Genomic DNA, 24,006 nt, shown 5'->3' with positions numbered 1-24,006 from the left:
TGTGTTTAAGTGACAAAGCACAAAAAGAGTGTGTTGGGCAGGGTGTGTGTGTGTGTGTGTGTGTGTACATGCACAACAGTGTTCAGCAGACTGTTTAGACAGTCTCCATAAACACTACACACTGATAGTCTGAGCAGTATGCACGTTGGTGTTCGTATACTTTTCAGACAAGGGAACTGATAGTCTGAGCAGTATGCACGTTTGTGTACTTTTCAGACAAGGGAACTGATAGTCTGAGCAGTATGCATGTTTGTGTTTGTGTACTTTTCAGACAAGGGAACTGATAGTCTGAGCAGTATGCACGTTTGTGTTCGTGTACTTTTCAGACAAGGGAACTGATAGTCTGAGCAGTATGCACGTTTGTGTTCGTGTACTTTTCAGACAAGGGAACTGATAGTCTGAGCAGTATGCACGTTTGTGTTCGTGTACTTTTCAGACAAGGGAACTGATAGTCTGAGCAGTATGCACGTTTGTGTTCGTGTACTTTTCAGACAAGGGAACTGATAGTCTGAGCAGTATGCACGTTTGTGTTCGTGTACTTTTCAGACAATGGAACTGATAGTCTGAGCAGTATGCACGTTTGTGTTCGTGTACTTTTCAGACAAGGGAACTGATAGTCTGAGCAGTATGCACGTTTGTGTTCGTGTACTTTTCAGACAAGGGAACTGATAGTCTGAGCAGTATGCACGTTTGTGTTCGTGTACTTTTCAGACAAGGGAACTGATAGTCTGAGCAGTATGCACGTTTGTGTTCGTGTACTTTTCAGACAAGGGAACTGAACGTTTTTTTCCTCATCATTCTTCGTCCCGGAGGAATAAGTACAACTGGAAGGGAAGAGGGAGGGAGTTTATTTTCCGTCTGTCTCTTCGTTTTCCAGGCTCCTTCTCTTTCCAAAGGGGGGACACATTTCCATTTCAACTTGAACTGGCTGATAAATTGAGTGTCCCGAACAACGCTCGCAGGCGGCATAGACAAATAACATCTATCCATCTTGATTTGAAGGGAGAACGAGGGGAGAGAGAGAGGGACGAGGAGAGACAGCCAGCCAGACAGCATGCGGTCTCTGATTGTGAATTTCCATGTACACTGTGTCCCTCTTTCAGAATTAAAAGATGGGTTCTCGCTTCTCTTCTTATTCCTCTCTTCTTGTGCCCTTCTCTCTCTTCTCTCGCCCGTTTCCTGCCCTTTTCTCTCTCATCTCTTCCTTAAATTCACTCCTCTCCTCTCTAACTTGTTTACTGTGTTCTCCTATCTTTCGCTCCACCTCCCCTTCTCCTTCTCTCATCCCTGTCTCTCTCTCCCAGTTGCCCGTCCCCCTCGGAGCGTCAGGCTCGTCTGGATACTGTGAGGGAGGTGTTCCTGGCTGCCTACAGCTCCACCGTGGGCCTCAAGTCCAGCGCTCCCAGCCCCTCCGGTGCCATCTCAGGCCTCCTGGAGCAGTTTGCCCGTGGCGTGGGCCTCCGGGGCACCAACAGCATCGTCTGATCTAGGGTCAGGTCTCCCCACCCAAAATGTGAACTCCGGGCCCGTAATCATTGTATTCATAAAGTGTCTCAGAGTAGGAATGCTGATATAGGATCAGTTTTTCCTGTTAGATCATATGGACAGGAAGGCCTGATTCTAGATCAGCACTCCTACCGTGAGGCTCTGTGAATATGGGCCCTGACCCCCCCACCCCACCCCTCTCCCACTAAATCCCGTCCTATTGAATTGCGGTCCACAATCCGCATTCATCTCCATCAAGGGAAGATGAATCTCGTATGGACTCTAATAAAAATAAAAAGTGCCAAACTTCTCTACTCTATTCAGGGGTTGAAGTGTCCTTTTATATTTGTTGGTTTAAAAGTGTTTTTAATTATTTTTATATATATATATATATACACACACATCTCAAACATTACATACCCTGGGTTTATTTTGTTCTTTAATTTCTCTTTTAAAAATATATATTTTTTTATTCATGCATTTCCAACTTTCTCTCTGGAGTTATTCCTTTTTTGTTTGCCACATTTTTTTGGCGATTCAGGGAGTGTCTCGGGGGGCGTGGCCATGTCAGCCACACTATCAATAAGAGACAGATGACCGTTGTACTTTAACGTATGGAACATTTTTCTTAGGGATTCGGTGCCATGAGTGTGGTCAGAGTAAAATTGACTTGTTACATGCAGAGCATTCAAAGCATATTATGTGGAGTTATTTCTTTTCTGTTTTTAAAGTAATTATTTTGGATTTAACGTGCCGATCCGTCCTAAATCGAAGACGCCACACTTCTCTGTAGTGAACGAACACTCAAAAAAATCTGCTATTCAGTGCCGAACCAGAAGCTGCTATTCAGTGCCGAACCAGAAGCTGCTATTCAGTGCCGAACCAGAAGCTGCTATTCAGTGCCGAACCAGAAGCTGCTATTCAGTGCCGAACCAGAAGCTGCTATTCAGTGCCGAACCAGAAGCTGCTATTCAGTGCCGAACCAGAAGCTGCTATTCAGTGCCGAACCAGAAGCTGCTATTCAGTGCCGAACCAGAAGCTGCTATTCATTGCCGAACCAGAAGCTGCTATTCAGGGCTGAATCAGAAGGAAGCGTTACCATATAATTGTAGTGCGTACTGTGGTTGTCAACAAACAGCACTAGCTAAGTGTGTCAGGGTAATAGAAACATGCTGTTTCTATTTGGCATAGAAAAATCTTATCAAGCTGGATGTAGCTTAATTCTGTAGAATTTAATATGTTGAATCCTATCAACCTATTTTTGAATTGGTTACTCGTTTTTAATAATTAGACTTTTAAGGTCTGTTAAGTCACTTTTATGTGCAGAAATTTACACAAAAATGTTGTTGTTGCCATACAAAACATTTTCACACAGTATATCTATGTGCACATACACACCATCATCAGACTGGTCCCAGACCTGTTTGTGCTGTCATGTTGACTCCTACGGTTGTGGTGTGAACAGATCCAGGTGACACCATTACCTGGGCTTCAGACCACATACCAGAAGCCAGGCGTATTAGTTGGCTGCGTTGAAAGTTCTTTAAAAGTCCTTCACAAGGTTTAGATTTGAGCCCACTTCTGACAGCTATTCGTATGCTCAGTCACTTCATCTCTCAACTTTTTTTCTCTCAGTTGTGCGACATGATGGCTCCGAGCCACCCTGCTATCAGCCTTTGTTATCATTTTATGTACTTTGTGGCTGCGTTCCAGACCGACTACATTGCAGTCGGCTCGCAACACCTGGATAGGTGTTAAACATATAATCTTACTGCATCAGATCTAGCAATCTGAAACCTGACTGTGCAGTCAAAGACATGGCACAGGACCATTGGTCAGTGCGAGCGGCATGACTGCAATGTATTCAGCCTGGAACATGACCTCTCTTTGTGACTTATACGCCCCTGGAGGTAGTGTGGGAGACATCTTTAAAAGTTTTGAATCTAGATCTGTCTCGTTACACTACACAAGTATCTCGTCTGGACCTAGTTTGTCCTCAAAGTAGTATAAAGAGGCCCTAACATTGTTAATAATAAAGTCAGCTAGTTTGCTTAACATTGACAGTATTGTCAGACTAGCTACATTATCCATATTAAGAAGATTGTAATTGTCAAAAAAAGGATTTGTTGCCATGTTTTGGTTGAAAAGGTAAAAGCTTAGTCCGTGGTGAAACGTCTCAACTCCGTTTCCCACTTGTAATTGCGACTTGGAGGGTCTTTCAATTGAAATGTCCAACTCGGAACTAGAAGATTCCGATAACTTCTAGCACTTGAACACTGGCCGAGTAAAAGCTCTCTTATTGCTGCATGAGCCATTGGACTGGATCAGTTCGCTGCCACTGAACAGGGATCTCTCCCTATCCATCCTATCCTCTCCATGTTCTCAGTTCCTCTTTGAGATCCGAAACAAGCCTTTCAGATCAGGAAGATGAGACTTTGGCCACGATTTAAGGATATTGGTGCGAGATGTTACCTTTTCTAAAGTACTCTCACTTGTCAACCAGTGTGCGGACTGATGCAATATTGTACATCTGGCTATAACTCAATTGTCCATTCTCTGTCTCATTCAATCTTCCAACAGTATTTTTTATTTAACCTTTATTTAACTAGGAAAGTCAGTTAAAAGAACAAATTCGTATTTACAATGACGGCCCACACCGTCCAAACCCGGACTTCATTGGAAGCTTACCTGGTTGCTTTCACCATCTAATCCTTTAAAATAAAAAATGAACCACTGTGCCATTGGTCCTTCTCCCACCTGAATTTGAGAGATGTTTACTTTTATTTTTATGATTTAAATGATTTTACTACCATCATATCCTGTAGTAATCAACTCTGATATTCAATATTTCTCTGGTATGATAAATTATATGTCCATGGTAGGATACATTGGTGACATTTGGTTCTATTCCTATAGGTCCCTGTTGGTGGCTATAGGCAGCCCTAGAGCCCCTAGATTGTTTACAGTTGATCCATACCACTCACTTCACACTGGGCACTTACCTTTTAGAATTACACAAGCACCTCAAGCAATTGTTCAACTCATCCATGTTTTTGCATGTAATTTCCCCAACTAATTAAAACTAGTTGAATATAGTACTTCTAGTATGATTTTTTTTTTTTTTGTACCCCTCTTGATTTGACTGAAATGCTTCGTTGCACACTCATTTTACTTCTATTGTCTGTGTCAACAGATTGACATGTTTTTCTTTTATCATGTTTGTTCCTTTTTAAATTGCTCTTTAATTGTCACCAGTGAGGCGACATTGAGAAAGGTGAATTGATCTGCAGGTGGTAATTATGAATAAAGAAGAAACAAAGGTTTGTTTGTATGTACAATCATTTCTACCCTGAATCATTGGTCCTATATTTTAGACTTTAAAAGATGTGCAGAGAAACAGGCCACTGGCTATGGATTAGCTCTGCTGGCTGTTCTGATTTTCACATTCTCTGCCAACCCAGTGTTTTAATCACAGATATCATATAATTCATTATGATTAGTCTATATGGAATGATATAATTCATTATCTAATTATATGGTTCTGGTAATTTGGTGACAGCAACCTATTTGGCAAGCCAACACTTTTTAAATGTTGGTTTATTATTGAAACATTTTCTATGGTGGTCCACCTCCCCTCCCCCTCCTTTTTTGTCCTAACTGTTCCTAACTGGGAAGCTCCACTGGTGACCTATAGTGGGACAATATCACAATTAAAAAGAAAACAAATACACAGTTGAGCTTCATCGAAAACGCACTTTAATGCCGCATTAACTTGAAATCCAACATTCTGCTGCCAACAACTTCTGAAATTCTCTGCCTCCACCTGCCGATGGTTAAACAGAAATATGGAGCAAAGGACCCGTCCGTGCTTTCCAGTGACGCGCACAACGTTCTGTCGCGCTCCTCCACCACACCATGGAACGTCTCGAGCGCTGCCCAACCTACAGGTATGCACCTCGCGCTCAACTCTGAAGACGTTTGTCAACGCAGCTATTTGGTGCCTTTGTCTCTTTTTTTCCAGGCGAAGGGAGATATTTTCAAACAAAATATCGGCCAAGAGTAGTGGCTGAACATCGTTGAAGTTCACATTGAAGAGGAACCGATCTAAAGCTTGACCATGGCCACAATTGGGGACTTCGACCCGCTCAACTCCACCGTACCTGCGACGAAAATTGAACTTACTGTCTCGTGCAGGTAAGACCAGCATAATCACATCGTATCCAATAGTGATTATTGAAAATAACATATTATATTTACGCTGTTGATAATGTTGTAGTCTGTCAACGTTATTTGGCACGGAGATGTTTGTGAATCTATCTTTTGCAGGTAATTAGTATTTCAACTATCCTCAAACATCTGTTGGCAAATAATCGTCGTAATTTCACATTTTTTTTAGCTCTATAAGTGTCTTTATCTCTGTGCAGAACTCGGACGCTTGCAAGGAATTTGCATTAACAGTGGGTGTAGAGCTACGTGGGGGTAGAGCAGCATAACTGTATTTATTCTGAGTGACTTCGAGAGAGCTCCAACGGGCGAACTCGCAGATCACATGGATAGGTTATGGATATTAATACGTCCATGTTCCTGTCACATTCAAATCCGCTAGACGGGGTGTGTGAGAGGAAGGAGTGGGTGCCCACATTTTATTCAGGTCAGGAGTGTCGTGCGCACTTCATCACTTATTTTCACAGTGAAACTTTGCATGTCCAAGAAGACCACTGGAATCGAGATTGAGTCCTAACCAATGCATTGATTCATAGTGTTTGACCTGGTTAACACAAGTAGGCCCTATACAGCCTAGTTGTTTTAAAGCCTGTTGGAGCACTGAGCTTGGTGCATCTTAGTCCGTACTTAGTTGTTACCTAGGCCTACTTATAAAGAATAAACAAGACAAATGGGATTGTATTTAAAATGAATGTTTAGCCAATGATTGTGATTTAACCAACATCTAACTTGAAAAATAGAGCAGTAAATAATGAAAGCAATATATATGTTGGTTAAATCACAGGCTAAACGTTCCTTTTAAATACAATCCCATTAATTCATGACGTCTCTTCAGACACTGAAAGGGAAATACAGTTGAAGTCGGAAGTTTACATACACTTAGTTTGGAGTCATTAAAACTCGTTTTTCAACCACTCCACAAATTTCTTGTTAACAAACTATAGTTTTGGCAAGTCGGTTAGGACATCTACTTTGTGCATGACACAAGTAATTTTTCCAACAATAGTTTACAGACTATTTCACTTATAATTCACTGTATCACAATTCCAGTGGGTCAGAAGTTTACATATACTAAGTTGACTGTGCCTTTTAAACAGCTTGGAAAATTCTAGAAAATTACGATATGGTTTTATAAGCTTCTGATAAACGAATTGACATCATTTGAGTCAATTGGAGGTGTACCTGTGGATGTATTTCAAGGCCTACCTTCAAACTCAGTGCCTTTTTGCTTGACATCATGGGGAAATCAAAAGAAATCAGCCAAGACCTCAGAAAAAATATTGTAGACCTCCACAAGTCTGGTTCATCCTTGGGAGCAATTTCCAAATGCCTGAAGGTACCACGTTCACCTGTACAAACAATAGCACGCAAGTATGGGACCACGCATGGGACCACGCAGCCGTCATATCGCTCAGGAAGGAGACGTGTTCTGTCTCCTAGAGATGAATGTACTTTGGTGCGAGAAGTGCCCATCAATCCCAGAACAACAGCAAAGGACCTTCTGAAGATGCTGGAGGAAACGGGTACAAAAGTATCTATATCCACAGTAAAACGAGTCCTATATCGACATAACCTGAAAGGCTGCTCAGCAAGGAAGAAGCCACTGCTCCAAAACAGACATAAAAAAAGCCAGACTACGGTTTGCAACTGCACATGGGGACAAAGATTGTACCTTTTGGAGAAATGTCCTCTGGTCTGATGAAACAAAAAAATAACTGTTTGGCCATAATTACCATTGTTATGTTTGGTGGAAAAAAGGGGAGGCAGCATCATGTTGTGGCGGTGCTTTGCTGCAGGAGGGACTGGTGCAATTCACAAAATAGATGTCATCATGAGGGAGGAAAATGATGTGCATATATTGAAGCAACATCTCAAGACATCAGTCAGGAAGTTAAAGCTTGGTCACAAATATGGGTCTTCCAAATGGACAGTGACCCCATGCATACTTCCAAAGTTGTGGAAAAATGGCTTAAGGACAACAAAGTCAAGTTATTGGAGTGGCCATCACAAAGCCCTGATCTCAATCCTACAGAAAAATTGTTGGTTTAACGGATGTGAAACGGCTAGCTAGTTAGCGGGGGTGCGCGCTAAATAGCGTTTCAATCGGTGACATCACTTGCTCTGAGACCTTGAAGTAGTGGTTCCCCTTGCTCTGCAAGGGCTGTGGCTTTTGTGGAGCGATGGGTAAACGATGCTTCGTCGGTGACTGTTGTTGATGTGTGCAGAGGGTCCCTGGTTCGCGCCCGGGTATGGCGAGGGCACGGTCTAAAGTTATACTGTTACATTGGCAGAACTGAAAAAGCGTGTGCGAGCAAGAAGGCCTACAAACCTGACTCAGTTACACCAGCTCTGTCAGGAGGAATGGGCCAAAATTCACCCAACTTATTGTGGGAAACTTATGGAAAGCTACCCAAAACGTTTGACCCAAGTTAAACAATTTAAAGGCTATGCTACCAAATACTAATTGAGTGTTTGTAAATGTCTGATCCACTGGGAATGTGATGAAAGAAATAATTCTCTCTACTATTATTCTGACATTTCACATTCTTAAAATAAAGTGGTGATCCTAATTGACCTAAGACAGGGAATTTTTACTAGGATTAAATGTCAGGAATTGTGAAAACTGAGTTTAAATGTATTTGGCTAAGGTGTATGTAAACTTCCGACTTCAATTGTCAATTGTACCTCGTCAGTTGTACAGCTGAATGCATTCAACTGAAATCTGTCTTCAACATTTAACCCAACCTCTCTGAATCAGAGAGGTGCGGGAGGCTGTCTTAATTGACATCCACGTAATCGACGTCCGGGGAACAGAGCGGCAGGTGACAGATTTTTACCTTGTCAGCTCGGGGATTCGATCCAGCAACCTTTCGGTTACTGGCCCAATGCTCCTTCCCGCCAGGCTCCCTGCCTCCCCCAGTTGAAAATAGTTTTTAAAAAAATGTAGATTAGAGTAGGCTACATCATCAGCTGCAAGTCTAGATTGAAATGAAATGGCCTACAAAAGTAACATCCTTTAAAGAAACTTGTTTGGGTGACAAATGTAAATAACTTGTCGAGTTGAGCATTTTCAGCCTACCTCGGCCCATGGAACAGACAGGGCTGGTCTAGGGGGTGGCAAGGGGGGATTGTCTTTGCTGCCTGACACTGACAGAATGGGGTTGGGTGAATTCCCCCCTGAAACACACTCCATGGCAACTGGGCATCAGCTGTGAATATGAGAGAGTACTTGGCGCATAGAGACCCACAGGGTCTTGACAGCCAAACTCAGAAAAATACATGAATAATCAAAACAAACAGGCCATAGTCTGGCCAGTTAATTCAATATTTTTTTAGGGGGGTAGATCAGCTTTAATATTGCAGATAGATTGTGGCTTCTATCCATTTAATTATCCGCATTTCAAATAAAATCAAATTTATTTATATAGCCCTTCGTACATCAGCTGATATCTCAAAGTGCTGTACAGAAACCCAGCCTAAAACCCCAAACAGCAAGCAATGCAGGTGTAGAAGCACGGTGGCTAGGAAAAACTCCCTAGAAAGGCCACAACCTAGGAAGAAACCTAGAGAGGAACCAGGCTATGTGGGGTGGCCAGTCCTCTTCTGGCTGTGCCAGGTGGAGATTATAACAGAACATGGCCAAGATGTTCAAATGTTCATAAATGACCAGCATGGTCGAATAATAATAAGGCAGAACAGTTGAAAACAGCATTTCCAATCCCCCATATATTTTGGGGGTAAATATATATATTGTGTATATATTTTCCTTCTTTATCTTTTCCCCCTAATCCTACCATCCCTCCCCTAATTGGAGTAAACGAATGGACTACAATACTTAGGCTTCTACTTCCAGTTTATACATATTATATACATTTTACAGACACAGTATATTTTAGATTAGTTATCTTTTCTTTTTCTTTTTTTCAAATTACTCAGCGGTGCTATTTGCATAGTTACCTCCAGGTAAATGTTGTAATTCTTCAGCCATTCCTGAACCTGAACCTCAACCAAAAACAAGCTACATATGGGCAGTATCAAAATAAGTGATTTAATGATTCCATCTCTCCCCAGCAAAATCTGCAGAGATGGTTGTATCCCCCATATACACTACATGACCAAAAGTATGTGGACACCTGCTCATTGAAAACCTAATTACAAAATCATGAGCATTAAGGTTGAGTTTGTCCCCCCCTTTGCTGCTATAACAGCCTCCACTCTTCTAGGAAGGCTTTCCACTAGATGTATGAACATTGCTGTGGGGACTTGCTTCCATTCAGCCACGAGCATTAGTGAGGTCGGGCACTGATGGCTATTAGGCCTGGCTCGCAGTTGGCGTTCCAATTCAACCCAAAGGTTTTGGATGGGGTTGAGGTCAAGGCTCTGCAGGCCAGTCAAGTTCTTCCACACTGATCTCGATAAACCATTTCTGTATGGACCTCGCTTTGTTCATGGGGGCATTGTCATGCTGAAACAGGAAAGGGCCTTCCCCAAACTTTTGCCACAAAGTTGGAAGCACAGAATCATCTAGAATGCTGTAGCATTACCCTTCACTGGAAGTGGCCTAGCCCAAAACATGAAAAACAGCTACAGACAATTATTCCACCAAACTTTACAGTTGCCACTATGCATTGGGGCAGGTAGCATTCTCCTGGATTCCGCCAAACCCAAATTAGTCTGTTGGACTGCCAGATGGTGAAGTGTGATTCATCACTCCAGAGAACACGTTTCCACTGCTCCAGAGTGGCGGCGAGCTTTACACCACTCCAGGCGATGCTAGGCATTGCACATGGTGATCTTAGGCTTGTCTGCAGCTGCTCAGCCATGGACACCTATTTCATGATGCTCCCGATGAACAGTTATTGTGCTGACGTTGCTTCCACAGGCAGTTTGGAACTCGGTAGTGATTGTTGCAATTGAGGACAAACTATTTTTACGCACTTCAGCACTCGGCGGTACCGTTCTGTGAGCTTGTGTGGCCTTCCACTTCACAACTGAACCGCTGTTGCTCCTAGACGTTTCCACTTCACAATGACAGCACTTACAGTTGACTGGGCCGTCTCTAGAAGGGCAGAAATTTGATGAAATCACTTGTTGGAAAGGTGCCATCCTATGACAGTGCCACATTGAAAGATTGCATGGTTGTGTGCTCAATTCAATACACACGTCAGCAATGGGTGTGGCTGAAATAACCGAATCCAATCATTTGAAGGGGTGTCAACATATTTTTGTATATAAAATGTTATTGTAGGCAAGAATTTTGTATAATCGTTTAAATTGAAAAACTCTAAGTTTTGAATCCAATGTCATTTTGTGTAACAGTTTGTGTAACATAAAAAATCTATTCCCAACTATTTTGCAACCTGCATGGCACAGCTGTCACTTTTTTGGTCCTTAAATGAAACTGGTATACTTTTTCTGATGTATCACAATTTTCTTTAGCTAGTTTCTGTCTTTAATGTGAGGCGACAGACCAGTTCCCCTCTCTTCACCCCCTTCCAGTCTTCCCTTTTAGCAGAAATGCTGAAATTTTGGATAGAGCAGACATTTCCATGTGTGACAACTCCACCAGTCATTTTTATGATATAATTTACCAAGATTATACAGTTTTAAATCATTTTCCCCCAGAATATATATATTTTTTAACAATTACTATTTGAGTTGAACCATATTTTTTGTAATATTTCTTCGGTCTTTTCTGGTGGATTAAACTTAAATTTGAACCAACTTTCTATGGTTTGTTTTAAAAATGGCTATATTTTGGAGATTATTTTATTGTAAAATAATCAAAAGTAAGCGTTTGTAATCTGAATAATGGTAAAAAGACCATTCTTGAACACGGGGTGACACATTCTTACTAATCTGCTAGAAAACCAGTTTGGATTTAAGTATAGCTTTTGTATGACTGCAGCCGTTAGTGAGAGGTCTAATGCTGTAAAATTTAATAAATTCTGCCCTCCAAATTCATATTCATTGTATAAATAGGCAGAGCCATAAACAAATGGGTAAACTGGGATATGACTAGAGTTAATCAGGTGATTTTTCCACAAATAGACAGTTATTTTCCTATCCATGGTAGCAAGAGCTTATCTATTTTTGCTAACTTTCTATAAAAATGCATTGTAGTGAGAATTTCTTTCTGTCGGGATATGAATACCTAGTATGTCTTCTTCACTGTCTGACCAATTTATTGGTAAACTACAGAGTAATGTAGAAGTTGTATTTGTTTGTGATCCAATACCTACATAATATAATACACTTATCATAATCCTGAGAGGTTAGAAACATTGTCTAGATCCTCTGAGGCTATGGAGGATTAAAATGAAAGCATGAATCATCAGCGTACAATGACACTTTTGTTTTTAGCCCTGAATTTCTAGCCACTTGATATTATTGTTGGATCTGATTTTAACAGCTAACATTTCAATGGACATAATAAATACATATGCCGATAGTGGACAACCTTGTTTTATTCCTCTTGACAGTTTAACACTTTCTGAGAAGTGGCCATTATTTACTATACACCTAGGGTTACTATACATAACTGTAAGCCATTGTTTAAGAGATTCTCCAAAATAGAAATATTCCAGGCATTTATGTATAACTTCCAGTTGTATCAAAAGCATTTTCAAAGTCAGCTATGAATACCAGGCCTGGTTTCCCTGATTTTTATAGCGTTCTAATTTTCCAGTACTTGTCTTATATTACCTCCAATGTATCGCCCATATAAAAAGCCTGTCTGATTACGATTAATAATATCCGACAATATAATTTAAAAAAGCTATGCACAACACTGAAAGGGGCCTCCAATTTTTCAAATGGACTAGATATTTTAAATTTACCACTTGGTTCCTGTTTCAATAATAGTGAAATCAGACCACCTTCTTGAGTATTGGATAGCCTGCGATTTTTTTAAGAGTGGTTAAAACATGCTAATAACGGTCCTCTGAGTACATTAACAAATATTTGATATACCTCAACTGGTATGCCACCCAGCCCTGAAGTTTTCCTGGACTTAAAGGCTTTAATTGCATCAATAAATTCCTCCTCTGTAATTTGTCCTCCACATGAGTCTTTCTGTACAGCTGTTAATTTAACATTATTAATAGAAAAAAATCCATACAATTCATTTTGGTTAGTGGAGATGGAGGAGACTGAAACTAAAACATATGCTTAAAGTACTTTGTTTCCTCTTTCAAAATATTTTTGGGTGAATCATGGATGACTCCATTTGTAACAAGTTTCAGTAAATTATTTTTGGTAGCATTTCTATGATGAAGATAAAAATGTAATTTGGTGAATTTTCATATTCCATCCAGTTTGCTTTATTTTTTATAACATATTACTCTTGATCTTTCTTAAATCAAGTTATTTATTTATTTTTTTCTAACTTATTTGGTGCCTTTCTGGTACAGTTTTTTTGTTGTTGCTTTCTATCTCTACTGTTAGTCCCTCTATTTCCCTTTGTTAATAGGAAGTATTTTGACCTAAAGTACTTCGGTTTTAAAGACGAGTATTGAATTGCATGGCCTCTAAAGGCACATTTTAAAAGTGTCCCATACAGTAAGGGGATCTGCTGTGCTTATGTTATATTGGAATAAGTTTGTTTATAAATTCTTGGTCTTGGTTAAAATCAATCAATCAAATTTATTTAAAAAGATCTTCTTACATCAGCTGATGTCACAACGTGCTGTACAGAAACCCAGCCTAAAACCCCAAACAGCAAGCAATGCAGGCGTAGAAGCACAGTGGCTAGGAAAAACTCCATAGAAAGGCCAGAAACTTGGAAGAAACCTAGAGAGGAACCAGGCTATGCGGGGTGGCCAGTCCTCTTCTGGCTGTGCCGGGTGGAGATAATAACAGAACATGGCCAAGTTGTTCAAATGTTCATAGATGACCAGCAGGGTCAAATAATAATAATCACAGTGGTTGTAGAGGGTGCAACTGGTCAGCAAATCAGGAGTAAATGTCTGTTGGCTTTTCATAGCCGATCATTCAGAGTATCTCTACTGCTCCTGCTGTCTCTAGAGAGTTGAAAACAGCAGGTCTGGGAAAGGTAGCACGTCCGGTGAACAGGTCAGGGTTCTATAGCCGCAGGCAGAACAGCTGAAACTGGAGCAGCAGCATGACCAGGTGGACTGGGGACAGCAAGGAGTCATCAGGCCAGGTAGTCCTAAGGCATGGTCCTAGGGTTCAGGTCCTCCGAGAGAAAGAAAGAGAATTAGAGATGGCATACTTAAATTCACACAAGACACGGATAAGACAGGAGAATACTTCAGATATAACAGACTGACCCTATCCCCCCAACACACAACCTATTGCGGCATAAATACTGGAGGCTGAGAAAGGAGGGGTCGGGAGACCCTTCTTGCCATCCAATAGGCATTGGTTACATTTCAAAAAACCTCACCCACGTGAAAATTCTGTAAGATTAATGTGTATGCCAATTATTTAATGGTCTGACCCCATTCTGTCCCCTATCAACACTTTTTAAAATGTATTTATTGTCTGAGAGAATGACCTAAGAAAGTAGTTAAGATGACTAGCTTAATTGAGCCTCTGCCATATTTATCTCACTAGGTCAGGATATTTAAGCCTCCATACGGTATATCCACTAGTTCTAATATATATGTTTTCTTTACATTCCATTGAGGTATATAAAAACGTATTATAATCCTAACAATACAGTCTTGAATTGCCTGTAGGCTTGATAAACGATTATTAGATATTTTCAAAAAAGCGTGGATTATCATTATTTGGACCTTATAGATTAAGGAACTAAATCTGTTTATGGTCCGATAACATATTTAAAAGAATCCATCTACCTTTAATATCATCACCCATTTTGACTTTCTTTGCCCATAGGAGAAGTATATTCGATCACACAACTTCATCTTAAATGGTTGAATGAGTTTCCTGTAAACAATAGAGATTTTATTCCTTCTCTTTTAGCCAGGTAAATACTGATCGTCTTTTTGTATTATCTGCTAAGCCATTACAATTATAACTGGCTATACTCATCACCATTTACCATAATGAGAAACAAGTTTGAATTCTATTTATCATAATATACTGTTTGTAAACTTACCATTACAAAGTATCATGATCATTGAGTGTCCATATAGCTTTGCCATGATATTTGCACTGCTACTGAGTAAACCTCTAATTGTTTTAAAACCTAAAACCTCCCCCCATCCCACGTTGGGTTGTCATCCCAGTAACTAGAAGACCACCCCTGTCCAACTGGATCCCGGGGCTTTTGAGAGATTGGGACCCATCCTTTGAAAAGAGGCCACAGTGACACCTACAGAACAGAAGCAGCCAAAAGGATTTCCAATGCCATCACCTCGATTATACTGTATACAGTTGTGTGTGTATATATATATATATATATATATATACACACACACAGTAGCACAGTAGCAGTCAAAAAGTTTGGACACACCAAACTTTTTCTTTATTTGTACTATTTTCTACATTGTAGAATAATAGTGAAGACATCAAAACGATAAAATAACAAATATAAATATATTTTAGATTCTTCACCCTTTACCTGATGACAGCTTTGCACACACTTGGCATTATCTCAACCAGCTTCACCTGAAATTATATTCCCACATATGCTGAGCACTTGTTGGCTGCTTTTCCTTCAATCTGTGGTCCAACTCATTCCAAACCATCTTAAAAAACATGTTTTAACCTTTATTTAACTAGGCAAGTCAGTTAAGAACAAATTCTTATTTTCAATGATGGCCTAGGAACAGTGGGTTAACTGCCTTGTTCAGGAGCAGAACGACAGATTTGTACCTTGTCAGCTCGGGAATTCGATCTTGCAACCTTTCGGTTACTAGTCCAATGCTCTAACCACTGGGTTACGCTGCCGCCCCGTCTCAATTGGGTTAACTTCTTGCGACTCTCAAACCTGGATCCGGGAGCGTAATCATCGCCTCAAACTAATTAGCATAACGCAGCGGACATAAATCTTCCTAGAAAATCTTCCTATTCATGAAAATCACAAATTAAATATATTGAGACACAGCTTAGCCTTTTGTTAATCACACTGTCATCTCAGATTTTCAAAATATGCTTTACAGCCAACGCTAGACAAGCATTTGTGTAAGTTTATCATGGCATAATGCTAGGCTCTGCTAGCAGCAGGCAACATTTTCACGAAAATAAGAAAAGCAATCAAATGAAATCATTTACCTTTGAAGAACTTCGAATGTTTTCACTCAGGAGACTCCCAGTTAGATAGCAAATGTTCCTTTTTTCCAAAAATATTATTTTTGTAGGCGAAATAGCTCCTGTTTGTTCTTCACGTTTGGCTGAGAAATCGCCCGGAAAATGCGGTCACTACAACGCCAAACTTTTTTCCAAATTAGCTCCATAATATCGACAGAAACATGGCAAACGTTGTTTAGAATCAATTCTCAAGGTGTTTTTCACATATCTATTCGATAATATATCCGTCGGGACAATTGGTTTCTCATTAGAAGCGATTGGAATAATGGCTACCTCAGTACTTTACGCAAGATTTTCTGCGGGAGCCATCATGTGACCACTTGCTCAATGTGGTCCCTTACGGCTATTCTTCAACATAAATGCGTAAAAAGACGTCACAATGCTGTAGACGCCTTGGGGAATACGTAGAAAGCGTAAGCTCATTCGTAAGCCATTCACAGCCATATAAGGAGTCATTGGCATGAAGCGCTTTCAAAAAATGCGGCACTTCCTGATTGGATTTTTATCTGGGTTTCGCCTGTAACATCAGTTCTGTTGCAGTCACAGACAATATCTTTGCAGTTTTGGAAACGTCAGAGTGTTTTCTATCCAAAGCTGTCAATTATATGCATAGTCGAGCATCTTGTCGTGACAAAATATCCCGTTTAAAACGGGAACATTTTTTATCCAAAAATGAAAATACTGCCCCCTGGTCGCAAAAGGATAAGGTTGGGTGATTGTGGAGGCCAGGTCATCTGATGTAGCACTTCATCACTCTCATTCTTGATCAAATAGCCCTTACACAGCCTGGAGGTGTGTTGGGTCATTGTCCTGTTTAAAAACAAATGATAGTCCCGCTAAGCTCAAACCAGATGGGATGGCATATTGCTGCAGAATGCTGTGGTAGCCATGCTCATTAAGTGTGCCTTGAATTCTAAATAAATCACTGACAGTGTCACCAGCAAAGCACCATCACACCTCCTCTAAGCTTCAGGGTGGGAACCACACATGTGGAGACCATCCGTTCACCTACTCTGCGTCTCACAAAGACACGGCGGTTGGAACCAAAAATCTCAAATTTGGACTCATCAGACCAATGGACAGATTTCCACCTGTTGGTGTCCTTACTAGTGGTTTCTTTGCAGCAATTCGACCATGAAGGCCTGATTCACACAGTCTCCTCTGAACAGTTGATGTTGAGATGTGTCTGTTACTTGAACTCCGTGAAGCATTTACTTGGGCTGCAATCTGAGGCTGGTAACTCTGTTCTTATCCTCTGCAGCAGAGGTAACTCTGGGTCTTCCTTTCCTGTGGCGGTCCTCGTGAGAGCCAGTTTCATCAACACGCTTGATGGTTTTTGTGAATGCACTTTTTAAAAAACGTTCAAAGTTCTTAATGTACCGTGTTGACTGACCTTCATGTCTTAAATAATAATGGACTGTCGTTTCTCTTTGCTTATTTGAGCTGTTCTTGCCATAATATGGACTTGGTCTTATACCAAATAGGGCTATCTTTTGTATACCAGCCCTACTTTGTCACAACACCACTGATTGGCTCAAATGCATTAAGAAGGAAAGACATTCCACAAATTACCTTTTTAAAAGCTACACCTGCTAATTGAAATGTATTCCAGGTGACTACCTCATGAAGCTGGTTGAGAGAATGCCCAGAGTGTGCAAAACTGTCAAGGCAAAGGCTGGCTGTTTTTTTGTTTCAACACTTTTTTGATTACTACATGATTCCATATGTGTTATTACATAGGTTGGATGTCTTCACTATTATTCTACAATGTAGAAAATAGTAAAAGTAAAGAAAAACCATTGAATGAATGGGTGTGTCAACTTTTGACTGGTACTGTATATGTTACAAATTCATAACTTGCATAACTTAATGTATTTAATTAACAAATAATATAAATAATAATGTAGGCACTTCCAACAAGGGATTGTTACATATAACCAGGAACTGATATTACAAAAATGACATTTTACTCCTCGGTAAGAAAACAATTATTGATTCATCCTATACCGTCCCTAACGCCATTACCCCAAAGCAACAGATATGAGATACATACGCGCACTCCGTTGGCAGTTTATTAGGTACACCCATCTAGTTATGGGTTGAACCCCTTCTTTGCCTCCAGAACAGACTGAATTCTTCCGGGCATGGAAACGTTCCTCAATTGGTATCAAGGGACAAAACCTGTGCCAGGAAAACATTCCCCATACCACTGCCACCAGCTTGTATCGTTGACACCAGGCAGGATGGAGCCATGGACTCATGCTGCTTACGCCAAATCCCCACTCTGCCATTAGCATGACGCCACAGGAACCGGGATTCGTCTGAGTCCTCAGTTGTCCAGTGTTGGTGACCGCGTGCCCATTGGAGCTGCTTATTCTTGTTTTTACCTGATAGGAGTGGAACCCGGTGTGGTCGTCTTCTGCAGTAGCCCATCCGTGACAAGGACAGACAAGTTGTGTGTTCCGAGATGCCGTTCTGCACACCACTGTTGTACAGCGCCGATTGTGGCCCGCCTGTTAGTTTGCACAATTCTTGCCATTCTCCTTTGCCCACAGGACTGCCACTGACTGGATGTTTTTTGTTTGTTGCACCTTTCTCTGTTATCTCTAGACACTATCGTGCGTGAAAAGCCCAGGAGGGCGGCCGTTTCTGAGATACTGGAACCTGCTTGCCTGGCACCGACGATCATACCACAGTCGCTTAGAATGTTTAAAACAAGTGACTTAACTTTCAATGGAACAGTAAATGAATGCCTGTATGCCAGATTTGTATATCGAACAAGGATTAGGTATTATTTCAAATAAATTCTGTTTTATATTAGGTGAAATCCTATTATGTTCTAGTTTTGTACTATTGTCATGCACACAACAAAACATCAATCACGACCATAACATGTAGCGTTTCTCTTCTCAGTTTTGACCCCAATTACATGGAGAAAAACTCTTCCCTCTCTTCACAGTAGTGATTGCTTGTGTTTTCCCTTTAATCAAAAACAGGTATGTTAGCCTAATATTTGTTGACTGATGTCTTTCCACGTCAGAGTCTCAAACTCGGTCTGGTCTGAGAAGGCATTGCAACATCTAATAAGGACTGGCTCTTCCACCAGTTTCTTTCATCACACTTGTTTGAAAGATACCCGTCAACGTGATTACCCCACAAAGGCAGCCGGGGGCCTTGAAAGATACCTGTCAACGTGATTACCCCACAAAAGCAGCCGGGGGCCTTGAAAGATACCTGTCAACGTGATTACCCCACAAAAGCGGCCTGAACTTGTGAGCCTTGAAAGATGCGTGACCCTTCCATTTATGTGTAATAATATATTTAAAACATCTATGACCTTATTGGCATTCATAGCTATAATATTGAGGAAGGTAAGTATAAGTTTAACATTGAAACAACACAAAAATCTAGTTGATTCAACTAATTATTATTTAGTAACTGATTCCATCCACTGCCTTTTTGTTTACTCAACTTTGCGTTCAAATATTACCTGAACATGAAGTTTGTAGTTGCCCCAAACAATATGTTTGGGACACCAACACATTCAAATAGTGCTTTTAACGTACATAGTTGAGATACATTGTACATGTTCATCTATACTGTAATTAATATGCATCATGTCCTCACCTGGGATTTGAACTCACAATCTCTTGGTTCACATCATTCCTATCTTCCTGCTACGCCTCTCTCACGCTCTCTGTGTCTCACGCTCTCTGTGTCTCTCGCTCTCCATCCATCCAACCCCCTAAATGCGGACGACACATTTCAGTTGAATGCATTGGTATACAACTGACTAGGTATCCCCCTTTCCCTTCTCTCTCTTTCTAACCCTTCTCTCTCCCCCTAGCCAAACTTTCTATCCAACCTTTCTCCTTCTCTCTCTATCCACACTTTCTCTCTTTCTATCCAACCTTTCTCTCTCATCCAACCTTTCTCTCTCATCCAACCTTTCTCCTTCTCTCTCTATCCAACCTTTCTCCTTCTCTCTCTATCCAACCTTTCTCCTTCTCTCTCTATCCAACCTTTCTCCTTCTCTCTCTATCCAACCTTTCTCCTTCTCTCTCTATCCAACCTTTCTCATTCTCTCTCTATCCAACCTTTCTCATTCTCTCTCTATCCAACCTTTCTCCTTCTCTCTCTATCCAACCTTTCTCCTTCTCTCTCTATCCAACCTTTCTCCTTCTCTCTCTATCCAACCTTTCTCCTTCTCTCTATCCAACCCCCTAAATGCTGAAGACACATTTAATTTGAATGCATTTTGACTAGGTATCCCCCTTTTCTCTCCATCTGTGTCTGTCTCTGTGTATGGTGCTGTGCAATAAACAGGTGCCAAATGTATTGCAGTCATAAAGTATTATCCTCTTTGTTAGACCACTGCAAACTTGTTTTTGTGTTCTCATGGTGAGTCATGGTGTGATGGTGTGTCATGGTTGTCATGGTGTGACAAAGCTACACCTGTTTTACTGTGTTCATTCAAATGTACCTTTACACAATCCATGTTTTGATAGGTTGGAATAAATCCTACTTATTGTGAAGTGTGTTGTTTTGATTGTACTGTCCTTTATCATCTTGCATTGCTTTCGCCTTGATGTAAATACAACACCAAGCAAATGTATGCAATAATAATACGTCATTTAGCAGACACTTTGACCCAAAGCAAGTTTACAGTACAATGACAGCATTTTGAGTACCCAGTGTGAATCGAACGCACAACTCTGCAGCGTCACACTCTTGAGCGTGTAGCTATATCTAAGTTGCTATTGTAGCAACCGTAACCTAACACCTAGTGACCTTGTCAAGAGGTTCAGACGTCGTAACAGTTAAGGTGTTGGCTTGACAGTCGCTGGACCCTGGTTTGAGTCCTGGTCGTGAATACCCACCAATACCCATTGGTGTCAGAAATGGGATGGTGCCTGTGAAGCAATTGGAGCGGCGTGTACATGTAAGGGACTTGTATAGAGAATCGTGAGGACACGTTGGACCTCTTGGCGTAATGGTTAAGGTGTTGGCTTAACAGACGCTGGACCCGGGTTCGAGTCCCGGTAAGGGCTTCAGGATATGAAGCTTTTTTCCTCATAGTGTGCTGTTGAAGTGACCTCGGTGGTGATTTAATGAATTGATTTAACACAAGATAACGAGTAGGTCAACATGGAGCTGGGGATGGGCTGGCGCTGTCCGAGAATGTCAATCACAGCAGGAGAGCGCTCCGATTGGATGTTCTCCTCATGTCCCTATTGGTACAACAACGATGAAGGAAGAGACAAGACATGGAGGAGAGGTAGTCATTCTCAAAACAACATGGCCGATCCTGACCTGCTGAGCTCATCACGGTGAACACTACAAAATACGAGCATTTTAGACAAATTAGATCAGGTCAGAGGAATTGGGAGTTTATCATTGGGGCTTATTGCAAATGTGTTATTGATTTGTAATTATTAAAATTTTGGCATGCGTCCATAAACTCAAACTGTACATTTATCACATGCAGTGGAAGTCTGAAAAGGAAAACAAGACAAAAGCCTTTTGGCCGTTGAACTGAAAGCTGGTCACCAGAGGCTATACCAAACTGAAGTCAGGAAAGGGAAGGACTTGCAGGTCCACTGTCCAGCCAGTACCCCGTGTCCAGCCAGTCTGGTGTGTCCAGCCAGTACCCCGTGACCAGCCAGTCTGGTGTGTCCAGCCAGTACCCTGTGTCCAGCCAGTACCCCGTGTCCAGACAGTCTGGTGTGTCCAGCCAGTACCCCGTGACCAGCCAGTACCCCTTGACCAGCCAGTCTGGTGTGTCCAGCCAGTCTGGTGTGTCCAGCAAGTACCCCGTGTCCAGCTAGACTGGTGTGTCCAGCCAGTACCCCGTGACCAGCCAGTCTGGTGTGTCCAGCCAGTACCCTGTGTCCAGCCAGTACCCCGTGTCCAGACAGTCTGGTGTGTCCAGTCAGTACCCCGTGTCCAGCCAGTACCCCTTGACCAGCCAGTCTGGTGTGTCCAGCCAGTCTGGTGTGTCCAGCCAGTACCCCGTGTCCAGACAGTCTGGTGTGTCCAGTCAGTACCCCGTGTCCAGCCAGTACCCCTTGACCAGCCAGTCTGGTGTGTCCAGCCAGTCTGGTGTGTCCAGCCAGTACCCCGTGACCTGCCAGTCTGGTGTGTCCAGTCAGTACCCCGTGACCAGCCAGTCTGGTGTGTCCAGTCAGTATCCCGTGACCAGCCAGTCTGGTGTGTCCAGTCAGTACCCCGTGACCAGCCAGTCTGGTGTGTCCAGTCAGTACCCCGTGACCAGCCAGTCTGGTGTGTCCAGTCAGTACCCCGTGTCCAGCCAGTCTGGGGTGTCCAGCCAGTACCCCGTGACCAGCCAGTCTGGTGTGTCCAGCCAGTACCCCGTGTCCAGCCAGTACCCCGTGTCCAGACAGTCTGGTGTGTCCAGTCAGTACCCCGTGTCCAGCCAGTACCCCTTGACCAGCCAGTCTGGTGTGTCCAGCCAGTACCCCGTGACCAGCCAGTACCCCTTGACTAGCCAGTCTGGTGTGTCCAGACAGTACCCCGTGTCCAGACAGTCTGGTGTGTCCAGCCAGTACCCCGTGACCAGCCAGTCTGGTGTGTCCAGCCAGTACCCCGTGTCCAGCCAGTACCCCGTGTCCAGCCAGTACCCCGTGTCCAGACAGTCTGGTGTGTCCAGTCAGTACCCCGTGTCCAGCCAGTACCCCGTGTCCAGACAGTCTGGTGTGTCCAGCCAGTCTGGTGTGTCCAGCCAGTACCCCGTGACCTGCCAGTCTGGTGTGTCCAGTCAGTACACCGTGACCAGCCAGTCTGGTGTGTCCAGTCAGTACCCCGTGACCAGCCAGTCTGGTGTGTCCAGTCAGTACCCCGTGACCAGCCAGTCTGGTGTGTCCAGCCAGTACCCCGTGACCAGCCAGTCTGGTGTGTCCAGTCAGTACCCAGTGTCCAGCCAGTACCCCTTGACCAGCCAGTACCCCGTGACCTGCCAGTCTGGTGTGTCCAGCCAGTACCCCGTGACCAGCCAGTCTGGTGTGTCCAGCCAGTACCCCGTGTCCAGCTAGACTGGTGTGTCCAGCAAGTACCCCGTGTCCAGCTAGACTGATGTGTCCAGCAAGTACCCCGTGTCCAGCTAGACTGGTGTGTCCAGCCAGTACCCCGTGTCCAGCTAGACTGGTGTGTCCAGCCAGTACCCCGTGTCCAGCTAGACCGGTGTCTGAAACTAAGCATGTGAGCAAATACCCCAAGACCTGTTTCTTCATCTGCCAGCAGCTACACGCTACACTTTACCAGCCTGACACACACACACACACACACCTCCCTCTGAGTGTAAAGCCCCAAGAGGATCCCACCCCTAGAGAGGTTTTATATCCCCCATTGCCTTCATCTTATCCTGGTCTTCCCTTTTAATATGGCAGCACTCTCTGTACCGGCTTTTACATGTCTCAAACAAGAGTGGGAGATTCAATTGTGTTTTTTAAATTGAACAAATAACTTAGTTTAAATCATTTATACTTCTGATATTCATTGTGTTGTCCATGTATGGTGATAGTCCAAGTTGGAGTTGCCCACTGCATACTGTCATTGTCACACAGCAATGGAGCAGGCAAGACAACACAAACAGATCTGGCATTCAGGCTAGTGTTATTCTCAGTTTTAAAATCTTGTTTCTCTCTCTCATTCAAACAGGAACCTGCTGGACATGGACACCTTCTCCAAATCAGACCCTGGTATGTGATGCTTCTTTACAAGGGTTGCAAAGCCTTTCTTGTAAGCACTTGCAAGTTAATATGAAAAGCTTAAAACATGATGTAATGACATCATCTGCATGACCTGTATAACATACACATGCCATTCTACTGTTCCAAGTGTTCTTAAAATAGAACTGTTGAAGGCACTCCAGATACCACCATGGACCACATGGAACTACACAATGTATCTATCTTATCTTCAGTGACCATGCACCTTTGGGTAATTACTGTCAGTCTAGCCTCCAGGATAGTCAGGTACAGAGAGTTATATGGCAAGTGTTGGCTTAAGGTTGAACTCTCAACTCAACTCATCTCTTAA

The 24,006-nt window shown here is 42.3% G+C and overlaps 1 protein-coding gene and 1 long non-coding RNA gene across 4 annotated transcripts in view; both read left to right on the top strand.

The window, feature by feature from the left end:
• Positions 1 to 4,805, top strand: part of LOC115143757 (myotubularin-related protein 14-like) — an 86,993-nt gene extending 82,188 nt beyond the window's left edge. For all 3 annotated transcript variants that reach the window (XM_065003932.1, XM_029684238.2, XM_065003940.1), the window contains one exon: positions 1,305 to 4,805. In XM_065003932.1, the coding sequence (XP_064860004.1) occupies positions 1,305 to 1,485 (181 nt within the window). In that variant the 3' untranslated portion in view covers positions 1,486 to 4,805. The remainder of the gene's footprint in view (positions 1 to 1,304) is intronic.
• Positions 4,806 to 5,373: 568 nt separating this feature from the next.
• The window catches only part of LOC115146297 (uncharacterized), a 30,010-nt gene continuing 11,377 nt past the window's right edge, over positions 5,374 to 24,006 (top strand). Inside the window, exons 1-2 of the long non-coding RNA XR_010459684.1 lie at positions 5,374 to 5,679; positions 23,626 to 23,666. This is a non-coding gene — a long non-coding RNA (uncharacterized LOC115146297). The remainder of the gene's footprint in view (positions 5,680 to 23,625; positions 23,667 to 24,006) is intronic.

This window comes from Oncorhynchus nerka, linkage group LG2, assembly GCF_034236695.1.
Source record: "Oncorhynchus nerka isolate Pitt River linkage group LG2, Oner_Uvic_2.0, whole genome shotgun sequence".
Lineage (NCBI taxonomy): Eukaryota > Metazoa > Chordata > Actinopteri > Salmoniformes > Salmonidae > Oncorhynchus > Oncorhynchus nerka.
The sequence above is the reverse complement of the archived record's forward strand: the minus strand, read 5'-3'. Positions and strand labels throughout refer to the sequence as shown.